Source organism: Oncorhynchus clarkii, chromosome 7 (assembly GCF_045791955.1).
Source record: "Oncorhynchus clarkii lewisi isolate Uvic-CL-2024 chromosome 7, UVic_Ocla_1.0, whole genome shotgun sequence".
Lineage (NCBI taxonomy): Eukaryota > Metazoa > Chordata > Actinopteri > Salmoniformes > Salmonidae > Oncorhynchus > Oncorhynchus clarkii.
Window position 1 is genome coordinate 12,301,200 of NC_092153.1, and position 26,264 is coordinate 12,327,463.

The window sequence follows — 26,264 nt, forward strand, 5'->3', positions numbered from 1 at the left end:
TAGCGCTAAGCGTTGGCCTTGAACACTGAGAAGTGACTAAACAACGTTGTTCAAATAAAGCGGTAGTGCCTTGCATGAATAGAGTTATCACCCGCTCAGTCAACACAACTCTGGGGTGTCTTGAAATCCACTTTACAAATAACATATAATATTGTTATTATTTAACCATTCTTGGTGGTTCAAGGCTGGGCAATATGGCTCTCTTGTCGAAAGTTAGAATCTAAACTAATTATATATGGCAGAACATGCAGGGAAAATGGGAGAATGCGTCACCACTGATATGATGCTGGTCCTGGCGCTGTCCTTTCAGCACCGGATGTCGAGCTGGTGCTATGCGGGTGGAGCAGGTCAGGTCCACGGAGAGCGGTTATAGCCAACAAAATGCTGCTCAGCGCTGCAGCGCTGCACTTAAATGCATCTGCTGGAATACACACACACACACACACGCACACACACACACACACACACACACACACACACACACTACGATTTCTAGCTAGAGAGCACTTATCAATAAACTATAGGATAATTGTTGACCTATTATTTTACATATGGTTCTACAACGCACTGGACGTTTCACCCACCTGCGTGAGCCTCAGCCTATGTTCTCCCCCCAATGGAGAACTCCAATCACGGTTTGGAAGTGACTGGAAAACACGGGAGAGAGCGAGCCGACCGGTGAAGTGACGATATCTCGAGTCACTTTTACCAAAACTGGGGGAGCGTCTCGTTCGTAGGTGATGATGTGGAAACCACATGTCTACGTAATGGAAAACCGATCTCTTGGCTTGAACCCCTCCTCCCTCTCATCCCACCCCCTTCCTCGCGCCCGCCTCTCTCGAGCGCAGGGGTACGGGACCACGCACACACATCCCTACCGGATGCGTTATACTTTTGGGAGAAGGGAGGGCCGTAGTCAGTTTATTTTCATCAACAAGGTGAGGAAGAGAGGAAAAGAAGAGGGGGAAAGAGAAAACAGAAACTATCCGGATAGGAGAGCAGTAGCAGTGCACTGGGACTCTATCAGAGAAGCATGGATTATTCATTTTAAAAAGCCTAGGCTTTATTAAATATTCAACACGTTTTTTTTAAAGACGCAGGGACGACGGGATTGGGGATTGATTCCTGCTGGGATTTACAGTAAAAACGAGTAGCCTTCACCAACGTGACGACGCGACTTGATTTGGATTCGGGGTTCCAGCGATTTGCTATGCGTTGTTGGTTAGAAAGCTCCGCTGCAGTGTTCGCATAGGGATGGTACCCCTACGGGTTCATTAACTGACCGATCCCATATCCACCGTCACCCCGGGAACGTACGAACTAATATGCAATGGTTTTTTGTCCAGAAATCCCCTGCGTTCCGCCGACTACACGCTAGCTCCGCATGTCTGTCTGCCGCACCGCTCCCCCTGTGCGGCAGATGCGATCTAAAGAGTCTATTTGGGCTTCTGACGCGCCGGCCAGGCGGCAGCAGCAGTACCCGCAGCAGCGATACCGTTAAGGAGCAGGAGCAAGTGGAGGAAACTGCAGCATTCGCCTTCATTCTGAGGTATAACGAAGCGTTTCTGCAGCTAAGCGCCAACGCGAAGGACCCTGGGATTCACCTGTTCTGTTCTATGGTCCAGCTGGTTGGGCCGAGTCGCAGAGCTAAGCCCAACGGGACCTGGCTGTTATGCAAGCGGGGGGAGCGAGTCCCCATGAGGGTGTCTAGGCTGCTGGAGCGCTCCTCGACCAAATCGATGAGGTTTCTTTGGAACATTTACAGCAAAGGATCGCATATGCTGCAGTGTCTTTGTGGCAAGAGTCTCAAGAAAACCAAGAACCCAACTGGTGAGTGAGAGACTGAGAGAGTGACAGAGAAAGCGAGAGAGAGACCCCCCTGTGTGTGTGTGTGTGTGTGTGTGTGTGTGTGTGTGTGTGTGTGTGTGCGTGCGTATGCGTGCGTGCGTGCGTGTACGTGTGTGTGTGTATCTCCCCCCTGTGACTACACTGTTAGGCGCAAGCTTGTGGTTGCTGGTGTGTTGTAGCTGCAATCGCAATTGTGCACCAAGTGAGCGCAGGGGGAGAGCAGGAGAGGGAGAAAGAGGAGGAGGAGAGGAGGGGGTGAATAACTTATTTGCGCAGACCCCACTACTGCTGCCACTGCTGGTGGTGGTGGTGTGTGTGTGTGTGTGTGTGTGTGTGTGTGTGTGTGTGTGTGTGTGTGTGTGTGTGTGTGTGTGTGTGTGTGTGTGTGTGTGTGTGTGTGTGTGTGTGTGTGTGTGTGAGTGTGTGTGTGTGTGGAGCGCGCGCGTGCCAGAAGCGCAGCAGGAAAAAAGCCAACACACAAAAACAAATCCCTTAAACGCAACGACACAGCAACACATAGATTTCAGCTGTAGCGGAACTTTTTTCATGTGATTTTAGGGCCTGTTATGCCAATTCTATTTAGCTGCAGACTGTATCGAGGCTGCGTCTTTTCGCTGTGCTGTGGCTGCCGCTGTTCTCACTCGGGTTTGTTCGGGTTTGTATCACTGCAGTAATGCTCACTTCTGCAACACTTCCGCGGGCTCAGTACTGGCCCAGTCAAACACTCTGCGGCCCTAAACCTAAACGCAATGTTTCCCCTTTACGTCGATATTAAGAATTCACCAAGGCTGCATACGAATTGGACATCAAGGCTATCTGTTGATGCAGCTAGATACGTTGCCATGACTGTAAAGACCCGCTGAGATATACACAGCATTTTTTTTTTTTTTTTTGCATAGAGCTTTTGATCTATAAATAACATCATCAGATATTCCAACACAAAGGCCTATAACATCTCATGCAAAGCAATGCGACATATGCTGCACCAACAATGGAACATGTAGGCCAACTTTGAATTACACAAGGCCTACCATGTCTTTTCTCACTTCCCCAAATAGGTTATTTTTCTAGTAGGCCTACACTGAAAAAAATAAGGTTCTTATATAGTTCTTCCTCATCTCTTAAAGGGACAGTTCGAGATTTGGCTGTGAAGCCCTTTATCTACATCTCCAGAGTCAGATTAACTTGTGGAGACCATTTGTATGTCTGTGCATGAAATTTGAAGGAAGTTGCTAACTAACAATAGCGAAATTTGTTATTCTAGCTGTTCCCATAGACTTCCAGTATTGCACTAACGCTAGTTAGCGTTGGCTCATGAAACTGCCTCTAACTTCCTTCATACTGGATGCATATACATCAAAATTGTATCCACGAGTTCATTTGACTCTGTTGAAGGAGATAAAGGGATTCATTGCCAAAATCACGAACTATGCCTTTAAGGTTCCTTGGAGAACTCTTGACTGATAAATAGCCTTTGAGTTAAGTGGGGTTTCTTGATGTGGCATCTACAGTTCTTCAGAATTTTAAAGGTTCTTGAAATGTACGGAAGCCTGCAGATGTGTCCCTTTCATAGCACACAGCAAATTGGCCAGTGTTAATAGTGTTTATTTTTCAGTGTAACATTTCTAGTGTTGATTCGGAAGGTAAATTAACACTGGATGAGTTAAATTAACACTGGAAGAGTTAAATTAACAATAACTGGTGAAAAATAATCCCAGTGTTGGTGTTAATATCCAGAGTTGAAACAAAACCATGCCCATCATTATCATATTTCCCAGCATTCTCTATTGCTGTTAGATTTTTGTTTCAATATGTGGACCCCAGGAAAAGTAGCTGTTGCTTTAGCACTAGCTCATTGGGATCCTTATAAAATGAAAAATACTAAATATCTATATTTTTTGCATGTACATTGATTGATGAATTAAACTTATGCTACTCAAATATAAATAGCATACATTTTTGTAAACTTATATCATTTGTTACTTGGACTTATTCCACATGTTACTGAAATGGCTGTTCCAGTTTAGATGCTTAAGGTAGTCTCATACGTTAGACTTCCCAACCCTAGCAGTCATTCTGAATGCACGTTGTGGGTGAATAAACATTCCAAATGTTGGATATCCCCACTTTTAATGAATTCCAATAAGAATGACATATCATTTTGCAAAACAGCATAAAATGACTTGCAGGTCTGTCGTGACGTGTAACCTTGAGTTTCAGGACACTGTATAAAAAGGCATTATGTAATATGTATTGTATTGTTTAAAATAATAACATTTTAAAGATAACATGTTCACTTAGTATCTCTACTTGGTGAAGGCCACAGTATTGAAAATTAATGAATGCAACAACCCTTTCTTTGTCACTAACAAGTCATGGGTGGTAACACTGCAATTTGCACGAAGGCAAGGCACACTGGGAAATCCACCACTGAATTCACAGGCGGGTGGTAGCATCTTAATTTGGGAGGACGGCTTATAGTAATGGCTTGAATACAATTAACTTCTTTGGGGCAGCATTTTCACTTTTGGATGAATAGCGTGCCCAGAGTGAACTGCCTCCCACTCAGTCCCAGATGCTAATATATGCATATTAGTATTAGAATTGGATAGAAAACACCATGAAGTTTCTAAAAGTGTTTGAATGATGTCTGTGAGTATAACAGAACTCATATGGCAGGCAAAAACCTGAGAAAAAATCCAAACAGGAAGTGGGAAATTTGAGGTTTGTAGTTTTTGAACTCATCCCCTATCGAATACACAGTGGGATATGGCTTATTTTGCACTTCCTACAGCTTCCACTAGATGTTAACCGTCTTTAGAACGTTGTTTCATGCTGCTCCTGTGAAGGGGGGGGGGGGGGATGAGAGCTGTTTGATTAAGGGGTCTGCCAGCAGCCTAGTTCTCAGTCACGCGCATTTCACATGAGAGGTACAGTATCTCTTGTTCCGTCGCTTTTCTACAGACAATGGAATTCTCAGAGATGGAACATTATTGAACATTTTAAGATAAAAACATCGTAAAGATTGATTCTATACTTAGTTTGACAAGTTTCTTCGACCTGTAATATAACTTACAGGTCAAACTGGACCAGAATGCGCTTTTGGATTTGTTTACCAAACGCCCTAACAAAAGAAGCTATTTGGACATAAATGGACATAAATGATGGACATTATCGAACAAAACAAGCATTTATTGTGGAACTGCGATTCCTGGGAGTGCATTCTGATGAAGATCATCAAAGGTAAGTGAATATTTATAATGCTATTTATGACGAATGTTGACTACCCAACATGGCGGATATTTCTCTGGCTGGTTTGGGCTCTGAGCGCCGTTCTCAGATTCTGCTTTTTCCGTAAAGTTTTTTTGAAATCTGACACAGCGGTTCCATTAAGGAGAAGTGTATCTAAAGTTCCATGCATAACACTAACATTTTCATCAACATTTATCATGAGTATTTCTGTGAATTCATGTGGCTCTCTGCAATATCACTGCATGTTTTGGAACTACTGAACATAACACGCGAATGTAAAATACGATTTTGGATATAAATATGAACGTTACCGAACAAAACATAAATGTTTTGTGTAACATGAAGTCCTATGAGTGTCATCTGATGAAGATCATCAAAGGTTAGTGATTAATTTTATCTCTATTTGTGCTTTTTGTGACTCATCTCTTTGGCTGGAAAAATGGCTGGGTTTTTCTGTGAGTTGGTGGTGACCTAACATAATAGTTTGTGGAGCTTTCGCTGTAAAGCATTTTTGAAATCAGACACTGTGCCTGGATTAACGAGAATTTTATCTTTAAAATGGTGCCTAATACTTGTATGTGTGAGAAATTATATTTATGAGATTTCTGTTGATTTGTATTTGGTGCCCTGCAATTTCATTGGTTGTTGGCGAGGGGTTCCCAGTCCTAGACAGGTTAATGGAATGGTATCAAACACATCACACATATGGTTGTGCAAACTTCTGACCCACTGGGAATGTGATAAAAGAAATTAAAGCTGAAGTAAATCATTCTCTCTACTATTATTCTGACATTTCACATTCTTAAAATAAAGTGGTGATCCTAACTGACCTAAGACAGGGAATTTTTACTTGGATTAAATGTCAGGAATTGTGAAAAACTGAGTTTAAATGCATTTGGCTAAGGTGTATGTAAACCTCCGACTTCAACTGTACAGGACCTCCCTCCAATAGACATTGAAACATTGCAGTGAATCGCAAACTTCCACAAGTCAGTGTCGAGGGAGAGACCGTGGTGGAACTGGAATCTCATAATGCTCTGGGTCCATAGTTCCAGCACGTTCCAGCACAGCACAATTCCACATGATTCCAACCAAACAGGTCTTGTAAACAAAGCTTCTTCAAGCTGACTGATACTGTATAGTGATTATACTAGGCTGTTATCTGCAGAAGCTATATATGAATTTGTTGTGACATGGGACAGTGGTCCAGTCACTTTTGACAGAAGAAACAACATTGCAATTGTAAATACAGGCATTTCAGTTTAGTCAGTGTCTATTTTTGCTATCACTGACAGCCTGAGAGAGAGAGAGAAAGAGAGAGAGAGAGAGAGAGAGAGAGAGAGAGAGAGAGAGAGAGAGAGGGAGAAAGAGAGAGTGAGATAGAGAGAGAGAAAGACTGTGTCAGCTTGTCTTCTACAGGCTTCTGACCCAGACTCCCAGCAGATGGTTATATGTTCCCAGCCTGCTCTGGCTTATAGCTGCCTGATTGCTTGGTAGAGGGCCTAGCACTTGTTTGCTAAATACACCCGGCCTCAGTAACTTGTTGTTTTGTTTGTCTCTGTGTGTGAAGTAGCTCTTGGCAGCCGCTGTCCTTGGTGCTGACCAGGGCCATTAAAAAACTGGGAGTGTTGAATGGACAGCTCCAAACCTTATACCAGGGGTAGCCAGCCTTTCTCCTGGGGAGCCCCTGCTACTGCCCCTGTTATTTCCCCCACCTCTGCAGTGCAGTTTAAATCCAGAGAGAGAGAGAGAGAGAGAGAGAGAGAGAGAGAGAGAGAGAGAGAGAGAGAGAGAGAGAGAGAGAGAGAGAGAGAGGGAGAGAGAGAGAGAGAGATTTAACAACCAGTTCATTTTAACTGTTTATTTCACTTTTATTTATGATCTATTTGACTTGCTTTGGCAATGTAAATATATGTACTATATATAGTACTTAAAACATGCTTATCGCTGTGCAGATACAATGCTATAATTCCTTGAACGAGGTTTAGATTGATTGAAGCAGAAAGTGTGTGAGTCAGACAACAGCTCTATTCCCAAAGGTACGACTCATCTCTGCTACAGGACTACTTTCATCAAGAGCTCCCATAACAGCTCATTCTACAGGGAAGGTTAAACAGCACCCAAATTATACCCATTAAGGTCCACTCGCTCTCTCTCACACTCTATTTCTCACACACACACACTCTCGTGCTCTTTCACACTCTCTCTTTCAAACTCTCTCTCTCACTGACACTCACTCACAATGTCTCACTCTCTTTCTCTCTCTCTCTCTCTCGCTCGATCTATCGTTTCAATATAAGCCACTCAGCATCACTGACCGTCATTCATTGTTTAAAGGGAAAAAGGTGATGTTATTTAATGCTTCATATCCCATTTAACCGTGTCCCAACTATAAGAAGCTTTCGTACTTCCTTTCTTCCTCTCTCTCTCTCTCTCTCTCTCTCTCTCTCACACACACACACACACACACACACACACACACACACACACACACACACACACACACACACACACACACACACACACACACACACACACACACACACACACGCACACACACACACACAAAGACACACACACACAAATGCACACACACATGCACAAACACACTCACACACACACACACACACACACACACACACACACACACACACACACACACACACACACACACACACACACACACACACACACACACACAAACACGTAAAGACACACCCACATACACACACACACACACACACACATACATACATCCTCAGAGGTTGAATGTTGTATTGACCGCTGCTGGATCCATGATCAGTTGAGGCCAGAGAGAAAGGCCAAGGGTCAGTGATACACAACATTAAATCAGCACATCAATTTCTACCCCATAACAGAATGAGAAAATGGTGTGTGTGTGTGCTGGGCATTTGAAGACTATTGTACTAGATGGTCCTTTGAGTCTTAGTTTTGTATTTTGATTGAGAAACCAGCATTCTATATTAGCACAAGGGCTCAATACAGACAGCCAGTGTAAGGTCCTACAGATTGCCACAGGGGTGAACTCTATGTGGAGCAGGCATCCGGCTTTGGCTTGCGTAATTGCCCAGCTAGTGTAACGGTGATAGCATTAGCATCCCTCAGACTGCCAGTGCAATTCCTATTGGAAATGCTAACAGGTAGCACCTCTCGCTATACAGCTTTGTAATTAAGCAATAACACACAAGGGGTTGTGGTATATTACCAATATACCACGGCTAAGGGCTGTTCTTAGCCATGACGCAATGCACTACCTTATTGCTATTATAAACTGGTTCCTAGCGTAATTTGAAAAGTTAAAAAAATGTTTTTTTATACCCATGATATACAGTCTGATATAGCACAGCTTTCAGCCAATCAGCATTCCGGGTTAAACCACCCAGTTTATAATAAAGCTTATGTCATTGCAGGACTCTCAGGGGATACGTGATAGGCTTTTTTCTGTTCAAAGGAAACAGTTTAGGATTATGTCCTCCCTTTCATATTCACTGATCTAACAACAGGAGAGAGGTAACAGCTGATGTGCTGGTGACCTGACAACAGGAGAGAGGTAACAGCTGATGTGCTGGTGACCTGACAACAGGAGAGAGTTAACAGCTGATCTGCTGGTGACCTGACAACAGGAGAGAGGTAGCAGCTGATGTGCTGGTGACCTGACAACAGGAGAGAGGTAACAGATGATGTGCTGGTGACCTGACAACAGGACAGAGGTAACAGCTGATGTGCTGGTGACCTGACAACAGGAGAGAGGTAACAGCTGATGTGCTGGTGACCTGACAACAGGAGAGAGGTAACAGCTGATGTGCTGGTGACCTGACAACAGGAGAGAGGCAACAGCTGATGTGACCTGACAACAGGAGAGAGGTAACAGCTGATGTGACCTGACAACAGGAGAGAGGTAACAGCTGATGTGACCTGACAACAGGACAGAGGTAACAGCTGATGTGACCTGACAACAGGAGAGAGGTAACAGCTGATGTGACCTGACAACAGGAGAGAGGTAACAACTGATGTGCTGGTGACCTGACAACAGGAGAGAGGTAACAGCTGATGTGCTGGTGACCTGACAACAGGAGAGAGGTAACAGCTGATGTGACCTGACAACAGGAGAGAGGTAACAGCTGATGTGCTGGTGACCTGACAACAGGAGAGAGGTAACAGCTGATGTGACCTGACAACAGGAGAGAGGTAACAGCTGATGTGCTGGTGACCTGACAACAGGGGAGAGGTAACAGATTATGTGCTGGTGACCTGACAACAGGAGAGAGTTAACAGCTGATGTGCTGGTGACCTGACAACAGGAGAAAGGTAACAGCTGATGTGCTGGTGACCTGACAACAGGGGAGAGGTAACAGCTGATGTGCTGGTGACCTGACAACAGGGGAGAGGTAACAGCTGATGTGACCTGACAACAGGAGAGAGGTAACAGCTGATGTGACCTGACAACAGGAGTGAGGTAACAGCTGATGTGACCTGACAACAGGAGAGAGGTAACAACTGATGTGCTGGTGACCTGACAACAGGAGAGAGGTAACAGCTGATGTGCTGGTGACCTGACAACAGGGGAGAGGTAACAGCTGATGTGCTGGTGACCTGACAACAGGGGAGAGGTAACAGCTGATGTGACCTGACAACAGGAGAGAGGTAACAGCTGATGTGACCTGACAACAGGAGAGAGGTAACAGCTGATGTGACCTGACAACAGGAGTGAGGTAACAGCTGATGTGACCTGACAACAGGAGAGAGGTAACAACTGATGTGCTGGTGACCTGACAACAGGAGAAAGGTAACAGCTGATGTGCTGGTGACCTGACAACAGGGGAGAGGTAACAGCTGATGTGCTGGTGACCTGACAACAGGGGAGAGGTAACAGCTGATGTGACCTGACAACAGGAGAGAGGTAACAGCTGATGTGACCTGACAACAGGAGTGAGGTAACAGCTGATGTGACCTGACAACAGGAGAGAGGTAACAACTGATGTGCTGGTGACCTGACAACAGGAGAGAGGTAACAGCTGATGTGCTGGTGACCTGACAACAGGAGAGAGGTAACAGCTGATGTGACCTGACAACAGGAGAGAGGTAACAGCTGATGTGCTGGTGACCTGACAACAGGAGAGAGGTAACAGCTGATGTGACCTGACAACAGGAGAGAGGTAACAGCTGATGTGCTGGTGACCTGACAACAGGGGAGAGGTAACAGATTATGTGCTGGTGACCTGACAACAGGAGAGAGTTAACAGCTTATGTGCTGGTGACCTGACAACAGGAGAGAGGTAACAACTGATGTGCTGGTGACCTGACAACAGGAGAGAGGTAACAGATGATGTGCTGGTGACCTGACAACAGGGGAGAGGTAACAGCTGATGTGCTGGTGACCTGACAACAGGGGAGAGGTAACAGCTGATGTGACCTGACAACAGGAGAGAGGTAACAGCTGATGTGACCTGACAACAGGAGAGAGGTAACAGCTGATGTGACCTGACAACAGGAGAGAGGTAACAGCTGATGTGCTGGTGACCTGACAACAGGAGAGAGGTAACAGATGATGTGACCTGACAACAGGAGAGAGGTAACAGCTGATGTGACCTGACAACAGGAGAGAGGTAACAGCTGATGTGACCTGACAACAGGAGAGAGGTAACAGCTGATGTGCTGGTGACCTGACAACAGGAGAGAGGTAACAGATGATGTGCTGGTGACCTGACAACAGGAGAGAGGTAACAGATTATGTGCTGGTGACCTGACAACAGGAGAGAGGTAACAGCTGATGTGCTGGTGACCTGACAACATGAGAGAGGTAACAGCTGATGTGACCTGACAACAGGAGAGAGGTAACAGCTGATGTGACCTGACAACAGGAGAGAGGTAACAACTGATGTGCTGGTGACCTGACAACAGGAGAGAGGTAACAGCTGATGTGCTGGTGACCTGACAACAGGAGAGAGGTAACAGCTGATGTGACCTGACAACAGGAGAGAGGTAACAGCTGATGTGCTGGTGACCTGACAACAGGAGAGAGGTAACAGCTGATGTGACCTGACAACAGGAGAGAGGTAACAGCTGATGTGCTGGTGACCTGACAACAGGGGAGAGGTAACAGATTATGTGCTGGTGACCTGACAACAGGAGAGAGTTAACAGCTTATGTGCTGGTGACCTGACAACAGGAGAGAGGTAACAACTGATGTGCTGGTGACCTGACAACAGGAGAGAGGTAACAGATGATGTGCTGGTGACCTGACAACAGGGGAGAGGTAACAGCTGATGTGCTGGTGACCTGACAACAGGGGAGAGGTAACAGCTGATGTGACCTGACAACAGGAGAGAGGTAACAGCTGATGTGACCTGACAACAGGAGAGAGGTAACAGCTGATGTGACCTGACAACAGGAGAGAGGTAACAGCTGATGTGCTGGTGACCTGACAACAGGAGAGAGGTAACAGATGATGTGACCTGACAACAGGAGAGAGGTAACAGCTGATGTGACCTGACAACAGGAGAGAGGTAACAGCTGATGTGACCTGACAACAGGAGAGAGGTAACAGCTGATGTGCTGGTGACCTGACAACAGGAGAGAGGTAACAGATGATGTGCTGGTGACCTGACAACAGGAGAGAGGTAACAGATTATGTGCTGGTGACCTGACAACAGGAGAGAGGTAACAGCTGATGTGCTGGTGACCTGACAACATGAGAGAGGTAACAGCTGATGTGACCTGACAACAGGAGAGAGGTAACAGCTGATGTGCTGGTGACCTGACAACAGGGGAGAGGTAACAGCTGATGTGCTGGTGACCTGACAACAGGGGAGAGGTAACAGCTGATGTGACCTGACAACAGGAGAGAGGTAACAGCTGATGTGACCTGACAACAGGAGAGAGGTAACAGCTGATGTGACCTGACAACAGGAGAGAGGTAACAGCTGATGTGCTGGTGACCTGACAACAGGAGAGAGGTAACAGATGATGTGACCTGACAACAGGAGAGAGGTAACAGCTGATGTGACCTGACAACAGGAGAGAGGTAACAGCTGATGTGCTGGTGACCTGACAACAGGAGAGAGGTAACAGCTGATGTGCTGGTGACCTGACAACAGGAGAGAGGTAACAGCAGCTGACAGCCCCAAACTGGAAACACCTTTATATACAATGATACATTGATCTGGACAGCCCCAGACTGGAAACACCTTTATATACAATGATACATTGACCTGGACAGCCCCAGACTGGAAACACCTTTATATGCAATGATACATTGAGCTGGACAGCCCCAGACTGGAAACACCATTATATACAATGATACATTGAGCTAGACAACCCCAGACTGGAAACACCTTCATATACAATGATACATTGAGCTGGACAACCCCAGACTGGAAACACCATTATTATATACAATGATACATTGATCTGGACAGCCCCAGACTGAAAACACCTTTATATACAATGATACATTGAGCTGGACAGCCCCAGACCGGAAACACCTTTATATACAATGATACATTGAGCTGGACAGCCCCAGACTGGAAACACCTTTATATACAATGATACATTGAGCTGCCCACCCCAGACTGGAAACACCTTTATATACAATGATACATTGAGCTGGACAGCCCCAGACTGGAAACACCTTTATATACAATGATACATTGAGCTGCCCACCCCAGACTGGAAACACCTTTATATACAATGATACATTGAGCTAGACAACCCCAGACTGGAAACACCTTTATATACAATGATACATTGAGCTGGACAGCCCCAGACCGGATACACCTTTATATACAATGATACATTGAGCTGGACAACCCCAGACTGGAAACACCTTTATATACAATGATACATTGAGCTAGACAACCCCAGACTGGAAACACCTTTATATACAATAATACATTGAGCTGGACAGCCCCAGACCGGAAACACCTTTATATACAATGATACATTGAGCTGGACAACCCCAGACTGGAAACACCTTTATATACAATGATACATTGAGCTGGACAGCCCCAGACTGGAAACACCTTTATATACAATGATACATTGAGCTGGACAGCCCCAGACTGGAAACACCTTTATATACAATGATACATTGAGCTGGACAGCCCCAGACTGGAAAGGTTGCAAGTTCAAATCCCCGAGCTGACAAGGTACAAATCTGTTGTTCTGCCCCTGAACAGGCAGTTAAACCACTGTTCCGAGGCCGTCATTAAAAATAAGAATTTGTTCTTAACTGAATTGCCTATTTAAATAAAGGTTAAAAAAATATATTTAAAAAAATATGTTGATCTGGACAGCCCCAGACTGGAAACACCTTTATATACAATGATACATTGAGCTGGACAGCCCCAGACTGGAAACACCTTTATATACAATGATACATTGAGCTGGACAGCCCCAGACTGGAAACACCTTTATATACAATGATACATTGAGCTGGACAACCCCAGACTGGAAACACCTTTATATACAATGATACATTGAGCTGGACAGCCCCAGACTGGAAACACCTTTATATACAATGATACATTGAGCTGCCCACCCCAGACTGGAAACACCTTTATATACAATGATACATTGAGCTGGACAGCCCCAGACTGGAAACACCTTTATATACAATGATACATTGAGCTGCCCACCCCAGACTGGAAACACCTTTATATACAATGATACATAGAGCTAGACAACCCCAGACTGGAAACACCTTTATATACAATGATACATTGAGCTGGACAACCCCAGACTGGAAACACCTTTATATACAATGATACATTGAGCTAGACAACCCCAGACTGGAAACACCTTTATATACAATGATACATTGAGCTGGACAGCCCCAGACCGGATACACCTTTATATACAATGATACATTGAGCTGGACAACCCCAGACTGGAAACACCTTTATATACAATGATACATTGAGCTAGACAACCCCAGACTGGAAACACCTTTATATACAATGATACATTGAGCTGGACAGCCCCAGACCGGATACACCTTTATATACAATGATACATTGAGCTGGACAACCCCAGACTGGAAACACCTTTATATACAATGATACATTGAGCTAGACAACCCCAGACTGGAAACACCTTTATATACAATGATACATTGAGCTGGACAGCCCCAGACCGGAAACACCTTTATATACAATGATACATTGAGCTAGACAACCCCAGACTGGAAACACCTTTATATACAATGATACATTGAGCTGGACAGCCCCAGACCGGATACACCTTCATATACAATGATACATTGAGCTGAACAGCCCCAGACCGGAAACACCTTCATATACAATGATACATTGAGCTGGACAGCCCCAGACTGGAAACACCTTTATATACAATGATACTGTCACCCCCTGACCTTAGAGAGCTTTTTATGTCTCTATTTTGGTTTGGTCAGGGTGTGATTTGGGTGGGCATTCTATGTTAATTTTTCTATGTTTTGTATTTCTTTATTTTGGCCGGGTATGGTTCTCAATCAAGGACAGCTGTCTATCGTTTTCTCTGATTGGGATCCATACTTAGGTAGCTTTTTCCCACCTGTGGTTTGTGGGTAGTTGTTTTCTGTTTAGTGTTCTGCACCTGACAGGACTGTTTCGGTTTCATTTTGTCTCTTTGTTATTTTTGTTCGTAGTGTTCTGAGTTAAATAAAGAAATCATGAACACATACCACTCTGCGCTTTGGTCCGATCCTACCTCCTGCAACGATGACCGTTACAGATACATTGAGCTGGACAGCCCCAGACCGGAAACACCTTTATATACAGTGATACATTGAGCTGGACAGCCCCAGAACGGAAACACCTTTATATACAGTGATACATTGAGCTGGACAGCCCCAGACCGGAAACACCTTTATATACAATGATACATTGAGCTGGACAACCCCAGACTGGAAAGGTTGCAAGTTCAAATCCCCGAGCTGACAAGGTACAAATCTGTTGTTCTGCCCCTGAACAGGCAGTTAAACCACTGTTCCGAGGCCGTCATTAAAAATAAGAATTTGTTCTTAACTGAATTGCCTAGTTAAATAAAGGTTAAAAAAATATATTTAAAAAAATATGTTGATCTGGACAGCCCCAGACTGGAAACACCTTTATATACAATGATACATTGAGCTGGACAGCCCCAGACTGGAAACACCTTTATATACAATGATACATTGAGCTGGACAGCCCCAGACTGGAAACACCTTTATATACAATGATACATTGAGCTGCCCACCCCAGACTGGAAACACCTTTATATACAATGATACATTGAGCTGGACAGCCCCAGACTGGAAACACCTTTATATACAATGATACATTGAGCTGCCCACCCCAGACTGGAAACACCTTTATATACAATGATACATTGAGCTGGACAACCCCAGACTGGAAACACCTTTATATACAATGATACATTGAGCTGGACAACCCCAGACTGGAAACACCTTTATATACAATGATACATTGAGCTAGACAACCCCAGACTGGAAACACCTTTATATACAATGATACATTGAGCTGGACAGCCCCAGACCGGAAACACCTTTATATACAATGATACATTGAGCTAGACAACCCCAGACTGGAAACACCTTTATATACAATGATACATTGAGCTGGACAGCCCCAGACCGGATACACCTTCATATACAATGATACATTGAGCTGAACAGCCCCAGACCGGAAACACCTTCATATACAATGATACATTGAGCTGGACAGCCCCAGACTGGAAACACCTTTATATACAATGATACATTGAGCTGGACAACCCCAGACTGGAAACACCTTTATATACAATGATACTGTCACCCCCTGACCTTAGAGAGCTTTTTATGTCTCTATTTTGGTTTGGTCAGGGTGTGATTTGGGTGGGCATTCTATGTTAATTTTTCTATGTTTTGTATTTCTTTATTTTGGCCGGGTATGGTTCTCAATCAAGGACAGCTGTCTATCGTTTTCTCTGATTGGGATCCATACTTAGGTAGCTTTTTCCCACCTGTGGTTTGTGGGTAGTTGTTTTCTGTTTAGTGTTCTTCACCTGACAGGACTGTTTCGGTTTCATTTTGTCTCTTTGTTATTTTTGTTCGTAGTGTTCTGAGTTAAATAAAGAAATCATGAACACATACCACTCTGCGCTTTGGTCCGATCCTACCTCCTGCAACGATGACCGTTACAGATACATTGAGCTGGACAGCCCCAGACCGGAAACACCTTTATATACAGTGATACATTGAGCTGGACAGCTCCAGAACGGAAACACCTTTATATACAGTGATACATTGAGCTGGACAGCCCCAGACCGGAAACACCTTTATATACAATGATACATTGAGCTGGACAGCCCCAGACTGGAAACACCTTTATATACAATGATACATTGAGCTGCCCACTCCAGACTGGAAACACCTTTATATACAATGATACATTGATCTGGACAGCCCCAGACTGGAAACACCTTTATATACAATGATACATTGAGCTGGACAGCCCCAGACCGGAAACACCTTTATATACAATGATACATTGAGCTAGACAGCCCCAGACTGGAAACACCTTTATATACAATGATACATTGAGCTGGACAGCCCCAGACTGGAAACAAACATTATATACAATGATACATTGAGCTGGACAGCCCCAGACTGGAAACACCATTTTTATATACAATGATACATTGAGCTGGACAGCCCCAGACTGGAAACACCATTATATACAATGATACATTGAGCTGGACAGCCCCAGACTGGAAACACCTTTATATACAATGATACATTGAGCTGGACAGCCCCAGACTGGAAACACCTTTATATACAATGATACATTGAGCTAGACAACCCCAGACTGGAAACACCTTTATATACAATGATACATTGAGCTGGACAGCCCCAGACTGGAAACACCATTATTATATACAATGATACATTGATCTGGACAGCCCCAGACTGGAAACACCATTATTATATACAATGATACATTGATCTGGACAGCCCCAGACTGGAAACACCTTTATATACAATGATACATTGATCTGGACAGCCCCAGACTGGAAACACCATTATATACAATGATACATTGAGCTGGACAGCCCCAGACTGGAAACACCTTTATATACAATGATACATTGATCTGGACAGCCCCAGACTGGAAACACCATTATTATATACAATGATACATTGAGCTGCCCACCCCAGACTGGAAACACCTTTATATACAATGATACATTGATCTGGACAGCCCCAGACCGGATACACCTTTATATACAATGATACATTGAGCTAGACAACCCCAGACTGGAAACAAACATTATATACAATTATACATTGAGCTGGACAGCCCCAGACTGGAAACACCTTTATATACAATGATACATTGAGCTGGACAGCCCCAGACTGGAAACAAACATTATATACAATGATACATTGAGCTGGACAACCCCAGACTGGAAACACCTTTATATACAATGATACATTGAGCTGGACAGCCCCAGACTGGAAACAAACATTATATACAATGATACATTGAGCTGGACAGCCCCAGACTGGAAACACCTTTATATACAATGATACATTGAGCTGGACAGCCCCAGACTGGAAACACCTTTATATACAATGATACATTGAGGTGGACAGCCCCAGACCGGAAACACCTTTATATACAATGATACATTGAGCTGGACAGCCCCAGACTAGAAAAACCTTTATATACAATGATACATTGAGCTGGACAGCCCCAGACCGGAAACACCTTTATATACAATGATACATTGAGCTGGACAGCCCCAGACTGGAAACACCATTATTATATACAATGATACATTGAGCTGGACAGCCCCAGACTGGAAACACCTTTATATACAATGATACATTGAGCTGGACAACCCCAGACTGGAAACACCATTATTATATACAATGATACATTGAGCTGGACAGCCCCAGACCGGAAACACCTTTATATACAATGATACATTGAGCTGGACAGCCCCAGACTGGAAACACCATTATTATATACAATTATACATTGAGCTGGACAGCCCCAGACCGGAAACACCATTATTATATACAATGATACATTGAGCTGCCCACCCCAGACTGGAAACACCATTATTATATACAATGATACATTGAGCTGGACAGCCCCAGACTGGAAAAAGAAGAGAAAAGGGAGATTTGCTGAATTGTCCATTTCTCTTTTTTCTCTGAACTGCACTAAGTCCTGTGGGAGTTCTTACTGCTGAGGTTGACATGTCAGTGTGTGTGTGTGTGCGTATCTGTGTGCGTATTTAAGTGTTTGTGTATGTTTGTGTATGCGCAATATCAAATCAATAGTGGTAAGTGGTAGCTCTCTTCTCTATTCTCTTCTCTCTTTCTTTCTTGTTTCATGTCTCTCTGTTTCGCTCTCTCTCTCTCTCTCTCTCTCTTCTGTGACTCTGTGGCCCGGGCCTGAGGCATATATATTTTTACCACCCACCACACTTCCTCTTAGTCTGCTGGCTGGTGTTAAAGGCGTGTGCCCAATACATAACGTGCTGCGGTTTGCCCTGCTGCCTCTCCTTTTCTGTATGTCTAAGAGGAGTTTAGATGGCATACAACTTCCTCTAGTTGCCGTTGTGATTGATTCTTATTACGTAATGACATTACAGGGTTTAGTTGACCATTCTGATGGTTTCTCATTATGACATCACAAAGGACGTTGTTAACCATTCTAAATTAGTCTCATTATGACATCACAAAGGACTTGTTTGGTCATTTTAACAGATCCCAATTGATGGCATCACAAATTACTTTGTTGACCTTTTTAACAGATTCCAAATGATGACATCACAGTTGATGACGTGTACTGTATAATTCTGACAGAGCAAAATGTAAATTTGTTTAAATAATTGTTAAATCAATGAGGATCTTTTCTTATCTCGCTGCTGCTTATGTCCAAGAGGGTTCAGAACTATACATTTCTCTATTTCAAATCAAATCAAAGTTTGTCACGTGCGCCGAATACAACAGGTATTACAGTGAAATGCTTACTTAAAATAAAAGCTACAGATACAATTGTTAGGTTGTAAATTAGATGTTGTGGTGCAGTGCCCCCACGTGCATCTGTGTGTGTGTGTTTAACTATTCTTGTGGGGACCAAAAGTGCCCACAAGAATAGTAAACAAACAAAAATTTGACCAACTGAGGACATTTTGTGAATACCCACGAGGTCAAATGCTATTTCTAGGTGGTTTAGAGTTAAGGTTAGAATAAGTGTTAGAAATATGTTAGGGTTAGTTTTAGGGTTGGGAGTTAGGGTTAGGGTAAACGTTAGGTTTAGGGTTAGGAGTTAGGGTTAGGGTAAACGTTAGTTTACTGACTTGTATCACAAGTGATCTGGTGTGTGTGTGTGTGCATACCATGTTTGTGTGCTCTCATTAGCTTATCATCTTGAGTCCGAATTACTAACTCTACACTAAATACAACCTTTCTCCTGATCTCTTCTCACTTAAACCTACAAACACTGTTGTCTGCAGACACATAGCTTTAAACAGCCACTCTACACTGATGTACATCTATGTTTTCTCTACTTCTGTTTTCATGTTTAGTTTGTTCTCTAATACATTATCCAGTATCTGAAAGCTGCTTATGATTCCCCCATGTCTTCGCTTGCTCCTCACTGAAACACAAACTCATGGTCGTGGTAAGGGTTTAGAGGTTTCCCTTCGGGTCTAGGAACGCGAAGCGAGGCGGCCATCTCTGTCGGCGCCGGAAGTCAACTCAACCACACTGCACACTGCCCTAACCCATCTGGACAAGAGGAATACCTATGTGAGAATGCTGTTCATCGACTACAGCTCGGCATTCAACACCATAGTACCCTCCAAGCTCGTCATCAAGCTCGAGACCCTGGGTCTCGACCCCGCCCTGTGCAACTGGGTACTGGACTTCCTGACGGGCCGCCCCCAGGTGGTGAGGGTAGGCAACAACATCTCCACCCTGCTGATCCTCAACACTGGGGCCCCACAAGGGTGCGTCCTGAGCCCTCTCCTGTACTCCCTGTTCACCCACGACTGCGTGGCCACGCACGCCTCCAACTAAATCATCAAGTTTGCGGACGACACAACAGTGGTAGGCTTGATTACCAACAACGACGAGACGGCCTACAGGGAGGAGGTGAGGGCACTCGGAGTGTGGTGTCAGGAAAATAACCTCACACTCAACGTCAACAAAACTAAGGAGATGATTGTGGACTTCAGGAAACAGCAGAGGGAACACCCCCCTATCCACATCGATGGAACAGTAGTGGAGAGGGTAGCAAGTTTTAAGTTCCTCGGCATACACATCACAGACAAACTGAATTGGTCCACTCACACAGACAGCATCGTGAAGAAGGCGCAGCAGCGCCTCTTCAACCTCAGGAAGCTGAAGAAATTAGGTTTGTCACCAAAAGCACTCACAAACTTCTACAGATGCACAATCGAGAGCATCCTGGCGGGCTGTATCACCGCCTGGTACGGCAACTGCTCCGCCCACAACCGTAAGGCTCTCCAGAGGGTAGTGAGGTCTGCACGACGCATCACCGGGGGCAAACTACCTGCCCTCCAGGACACCTACACCACCCGATGTTACAGGAAGGCCATAAAGATCATCAAGGACATCAACCACCCGAGCCACTGCCTGTTCACCCCGCTATCATCCAGAAGGCGAGGTCAGTACAGGTGCATCAAAGCTGGGACCGAGAGACTGAAAAACAGCTTCGATCTCAAGGCCATCAGACTGTTAAACAGCCACCACTAACATTTAGTGGCTGCTGCCAACACACTGACACTAACACTGACTCAACTCCAGCCACTTTAATAATGGGAATTGATGGGAAATGATGTAAATATATCACTAGCCACTTTAAACAATGCTACCTTATATAATGTTACTTATCCTACATTATTCATCCCATAGGCATACGTATATACTGTACTCTATATCATGCATCCTTATGTAATACATGTATCACTAGCCACTTTAACTATGCCACTTTGTTTACATACTCACCTCATGTATATACTGTACTCGATACCATCTACTGTATCCTGCCTATGCTGCTCTGTACCATCACTCATTCATATATCCTTATGTACATATTCTTTATCCCCTTACACTGTGTATAAGACAGTAGTTTTGGAATTGTTAGTTAGATTACTTGTTGGTTATTACTGCATTGTCGGAACTAGAAGCACAAGCATTTCGCTACACTCGCATTAACATCTGCTAACCATGTGTATGTGACAAATAAAATTTGATTTGATTTGATTCTATATGTTGTCATAGTGAGTGTGGAAGTGAGGACAGATACCAGTGCAGATATCTCTGCTAAGCTTCAACAGCATCAGAAGTGGAGCCAGTAGACAGACTTATAAGGACCCCAGTCAACAACATTCCTGGTGGCCATTCTCTCTCTCTCTCTCTCTCTCTCTCTCTCTCGCTCTCTCTCTCTCTCTCTCTCTCTCTCTCTCTCTCTCTCTCTCTCTCTCTCTCTCTTTCTCTCTCTCTCTCTCTCTCTCTCTCTCTCTCTCTCTCTCTCTCTCTCTCTCTTTCTCTCTCTCTCAGTGTTTCTTATGAGGTCCTGATGACTGTATGACACAACAGAGATATTCCTAGCCCTGGGTGTGATATAGGGAAGGGGGAGTGGAGAGATATAACCGGGGGTCCATGGAGGGTGTTTGTGTTGCTCATGGATTTAGAGACATTGCTGCGGATAACAGAGAGGAGGATACGTACTGCATTGGGGAAACTCACACCAGGTAAGGAATGGGTTAGATAGTTTGAAAAAGAGAGAGGGAGAGGGATAAGGAGTGAGGGAGTGAGGGAGAGGCAGAGAGGGAAAGGGATAGAGGGAAAGGGAGAGAGACAGAGTGAAAAGGAAAGAGAGGAAAGGCGGGTCACGGGATGTTACCGTGGTTGTCTGGTCAGGACACTCTGGTAAGTCACTGGGTTCCTGTTGGGTCACAGATGAAGCCTATTGGATGTTTCAGAATACTATTGCACTGGAGGAAATTGAGAATCAAACCAGCAAGCAGTTGATGCCTGAATTGTCTGCTTGTTCAATCTGTCAACCTGTAGCTAGTCATCTTTGGTATTAGTTTTTTTATAAAGTTGTAAAATATTCTGTCTGGCCCTATTGTGATGTCCTCATGCCATATTCAGTGTGGCCCTACAGGGATTTCATTATAACAAATGCTATCATTGTAGATTTTGTCTGGCCCTATTGTGAAGTCATCATGTCAAATTCCCACGGGCCTTGTTGTGATGTCATCATGTTACAGTAAATTCTGTCCATGCAGATCGGTCTCTCCCTATTGTGATGTCTTGTTAGATTCTATCTGTGATTGCTGCCTAAATTGGAAGCATTTGATTTTCTTTCTGTCCCCCTTAAACTCCATATTCGCGCACACACACACACGCACACATAGTGTGACCTGACCCCTGAAGTTTGTAAAGGTGTTGATAAGTAGGCGTCAGACTCAAGTCTCTGTCTGAGGACTGTTTGAAGAGTGCTGTGTGTGTGTGTGTGTGTGTGTGTGTGTGTGTGTGTGTGTGTGTGTGTGTGTGTGTGTGTGTGTGTGTGTGTGTGTGTGTGTGTGTGTGTGTGTGGCGCCCCTGAAAAAGAGACCTCCCTGAAACGTTCCAGCAATTATTTTCCAGACCTTTCCATCTATAATCGGAGCAGTTTGAGAGAGAAGATAGGAAATATTCAGAGGGTGACAAGCTGTGTGTGTGTGTGTGTGTGTGTGTGTGTGTGTGTGTGTGTGTGTGTGTGTGTGTGTGTGTGTGTGTGTGTGTGTGTGTGTGTGTGTGTGTGTGTGTGTGTGTACGAGCATATTTTCCAAGGTTGTCAGCACCTAGTATTGTGCCTGCCATGGAAACCTCTCTAGTGTTGACTGACCTGTATACTAATAATAAATGCAGGATATTTACAGCTGTATACTTGTCAGCCCTGAACACCTCAGGATTCATATGTATCAAGCATCTCAGAGTATGAGTGCTGATCTCAGGTCAGATCCCCTCTGTATATGTAATCTTATTCATAGTGATCTACAAGGCAAAACTGATCCTAAATCAGCCATCCGACTCTAAGACACTACGACTTCCGCCGACTTCCTTGTTCGACGGTCGATGTCACCGGCTTTCTAGTCACCACCGATCCATGTTTCAGTTTCGTTTTGTTTTGTCTGTATTACACACACCTTGTTTCAATTCCCATATCATGTTCCTTATTTATCCCTCTGGCATACATTTCTGTTCTGTCTGTGATTGTTGGTGTCTTAGTGGTTGTTGTAGGTGGTAGTGTGTATGTATTTTCCTATTTGGACTCTTGCTTGACTTTTTTGAGTAAACTCCGTTGTGTTGCTTAAACCTGTGTCCTGTGCCTGACTCCGCTACATCTCTGCACCCAATCGCTGACAGCCAAGGTCCCTTTCATACCATCTCTAGTCCTTCTCCTCCTTAAATGTCAACAGATTATTAATCAGATTATTGGATTACGGGGCCACTCTGGCCCCCAAAAGACAGAACTCAGGAGTATCTGAGCCACAAACACACACACACACACACACACACACACACACACACACACACACACACACACACACACACACACACACACACACACACACACACACACACATACACACACAGACACACACACAGGTCCCCAAAGCCATCACTCAGGAGAACTTGATTCCCTGAAGCCGCAGAGTGTGGGCCTTTAGGAGCCAAACCCCCATCGACCCTCAACAGGACCTCTAACTCACCTCCAGACAGACAGACAAAGACAGGAGGAGAGAGAGGAGGAGAGGAAAGACATGGAAGGAGAGGTTGAGAGGTGGAGGAGAGAGAGGAGGAGAGGAAATAGACATGGAAGGAGAGGTTGAGAGGTGGAGGAGAGAGAGGAGAGGAAATAGACATGGAAGGAGAGGTTGAGAGGTGGAGGAGAGAGAGGAGGAGAGAAATAGACACGGAAGGAGAGGTTGAGAGGTGGAGGAGAGAGAGGAAGAGAGGAAATATACATGGAATGAGAGGTTGAGAGGTGGAGGAGAGAGAGGAGGAGAGAAGTAGACATGGAAGGAGAGGTTGAGAGGTGGAGGAGAGAGAGGAGGAGAGAAATAGACATGGAAGGAGAGGTTGAGAGGTGGAGGAGAGAGAGGGAGAAAGAAGATGAGGTTTTATTTAGGCCCATTTATTTGCAAGGTCTTACTACATCATCACTGAATAGTCATTAGACCACAAGTGCAATCACTGTAACTTGATTGGTTGGCAGACGTCATCAATTAAACATGAATGGAACATAGACGTAATCAGTGACTGACTGGATGGTGAATGACAGCCCCCCATGTTACAGAGAGTTGACTGACTGGATGGTGAATGACAGCCCCCATGTTACAGAGAGGTTACTGACTGGATGGTGAATGACAGCCCCCATGTTACAGAGAGGTTACTGACTGGATGGTGAATGACTGGATGGTGAATGACAGCCCACATGTTACTGAGAGGTTACTGACTGGATGGTGAATGACAGCCCCCATGTTACAGAGAGTTGACTGACTGGATGGTGAATGACAGCCCCCATGTTACAGAGAGATTACTGACTGGATGTTGAATGACAGCCCCCCATGTTACAGAGAGGTTACTGACTGGATGGTGAATGACTGGATGGTGAATGACAGCCCCGTGTTACTGAGAGGTTACTGACTGGATGGTGAATGACAGCCCCCATGTTACAGAGAGGTTACTGACTGGATGGTGAATGACAGCCCCCATGTTACAGAGAGGTTACTGACTGGATGGTGAATGACTGGATGGTGAATGACAGCCCCCATGTTACTGAGAGGTTACTGACTGGATGGTGAATGACAGCCCCCATGTTACAGAGAGGTTACTGACTGGATGGTGAATGACAGCCCCCATGTTACAGAGAGGTTACTGACTGGATGGTGAATGACAGCCCCGCATGTTACAGAGAGGTTACTGACTGGATGGTGAATGACTGGATGGTGAATGACAGCCCCCATGTTACAGAGAGGTTACTGACTGGATGGTGAATGACAGCCCCCCATGTTACAGAGAGGTTACTGACTGGATGGGGAATGACAGCCCCCATGTTACAGATAGATTACTGACTGGATGGTGAATGACAGCCCCCCATGTTACAGAGAGGTTACTGACTGGATGGTGAATGACAGCCCCCATGTTACAGAGAGGTTACTGACTGGAAGGTGAATGGCAGCCCCCCCATGTTACAGAGAGGTTACTGACTGGATGGTGAATGACAGCCCCCCATGTTACAGAGAGTTACTGACTGAATGGTGAATGACAGCCCCCATGTTATAGAGAGGTTACTGACTGGATGGTGAATGACAGCCCCCATGTTACAGAGAGGTTACTGACTGGATGGTGAATGACAGCCCCCCATGTTACAGAGAGGTTACTGACTGGATGGTGAATGACTGGATGGTGAATGACAACCACCATGTTACAGAGAGGTTACTGACTGGATGGTGAATGACAGCCCCCATGTTACAGATACATTACTGACTGGATGGTGAATGACAGCCACCATGTTACAGAGAGAGGTTACTGACTGGATGGTGAATGACATCCCCCCATGTTACAGAGAGATAACTGACTGGATGGTGAATGACAGCCCCATGTTACAGAGAGGTTACTGACTGGATGGTGAATGACAGCCCCCATGTTACAGAGAGGTTACTGACTGGATGGTGAATGACAGCCTCCCATGTTACAGAGAGATTACTGACTGGATGGTGAATGACTGGATGGTGAATGACAGCCCCCATGTTACAGAGAGGTTACTGACTGGATGGTGAATGACAGCCCACATGTTACAGAGAGGTTACTGACTGGATGGTGAATGACAGCCCCCATGTTACAGAGAGGTTACTGACTGGATGGTGAATGACAGCCCCCATGTTACAGAGAGGTTACTGACTGGATGGTGAATGACAGCCCCCATGTTACAGAGAGATTACTGACTGGATGGTGAATGACAGCCCCCCCATGTTACAGAGAGGTTACTGACTGGATGGTGAAAGACAGCCCCCATGTTACAGAGAGGTTACTGACTGGATGGTGAATGACAGCCCCCCATGTTACA

General features: G+C 44.8%; 1 protein-coding gene across 2 annotated transcripts in view; it reads left to right on the plus strand.

Annotated features, from left to right (window-relative positions):
• The first annotated feature begins 1,325 nt into the window (after positions 1 to 1,325).
• The window catches only part of LOC139412887 (fibroblast growth factor 14-like), an 87,629-nt gene continuing 62,690 nt past the window's right edge, over positions 1,326 to 26,264 (plus strand). Inside the window, exon 1 of one of the 2 annotated variants that reach the window (XM_071159708.1) lies at positions 1,326 to 1,830. In XM_071159708.1, coding sequence (XP_071015809.1) covers positions 1,326 to 1,830 — 505 coding nt within the window. Of the gene's footprint in view, positions 1,831 to 21,785; positions 21,895 to 26,264 lie in introns of those variants that run through there. The other variant, XM_071159710.1, reaches the window with a different exon arrangement.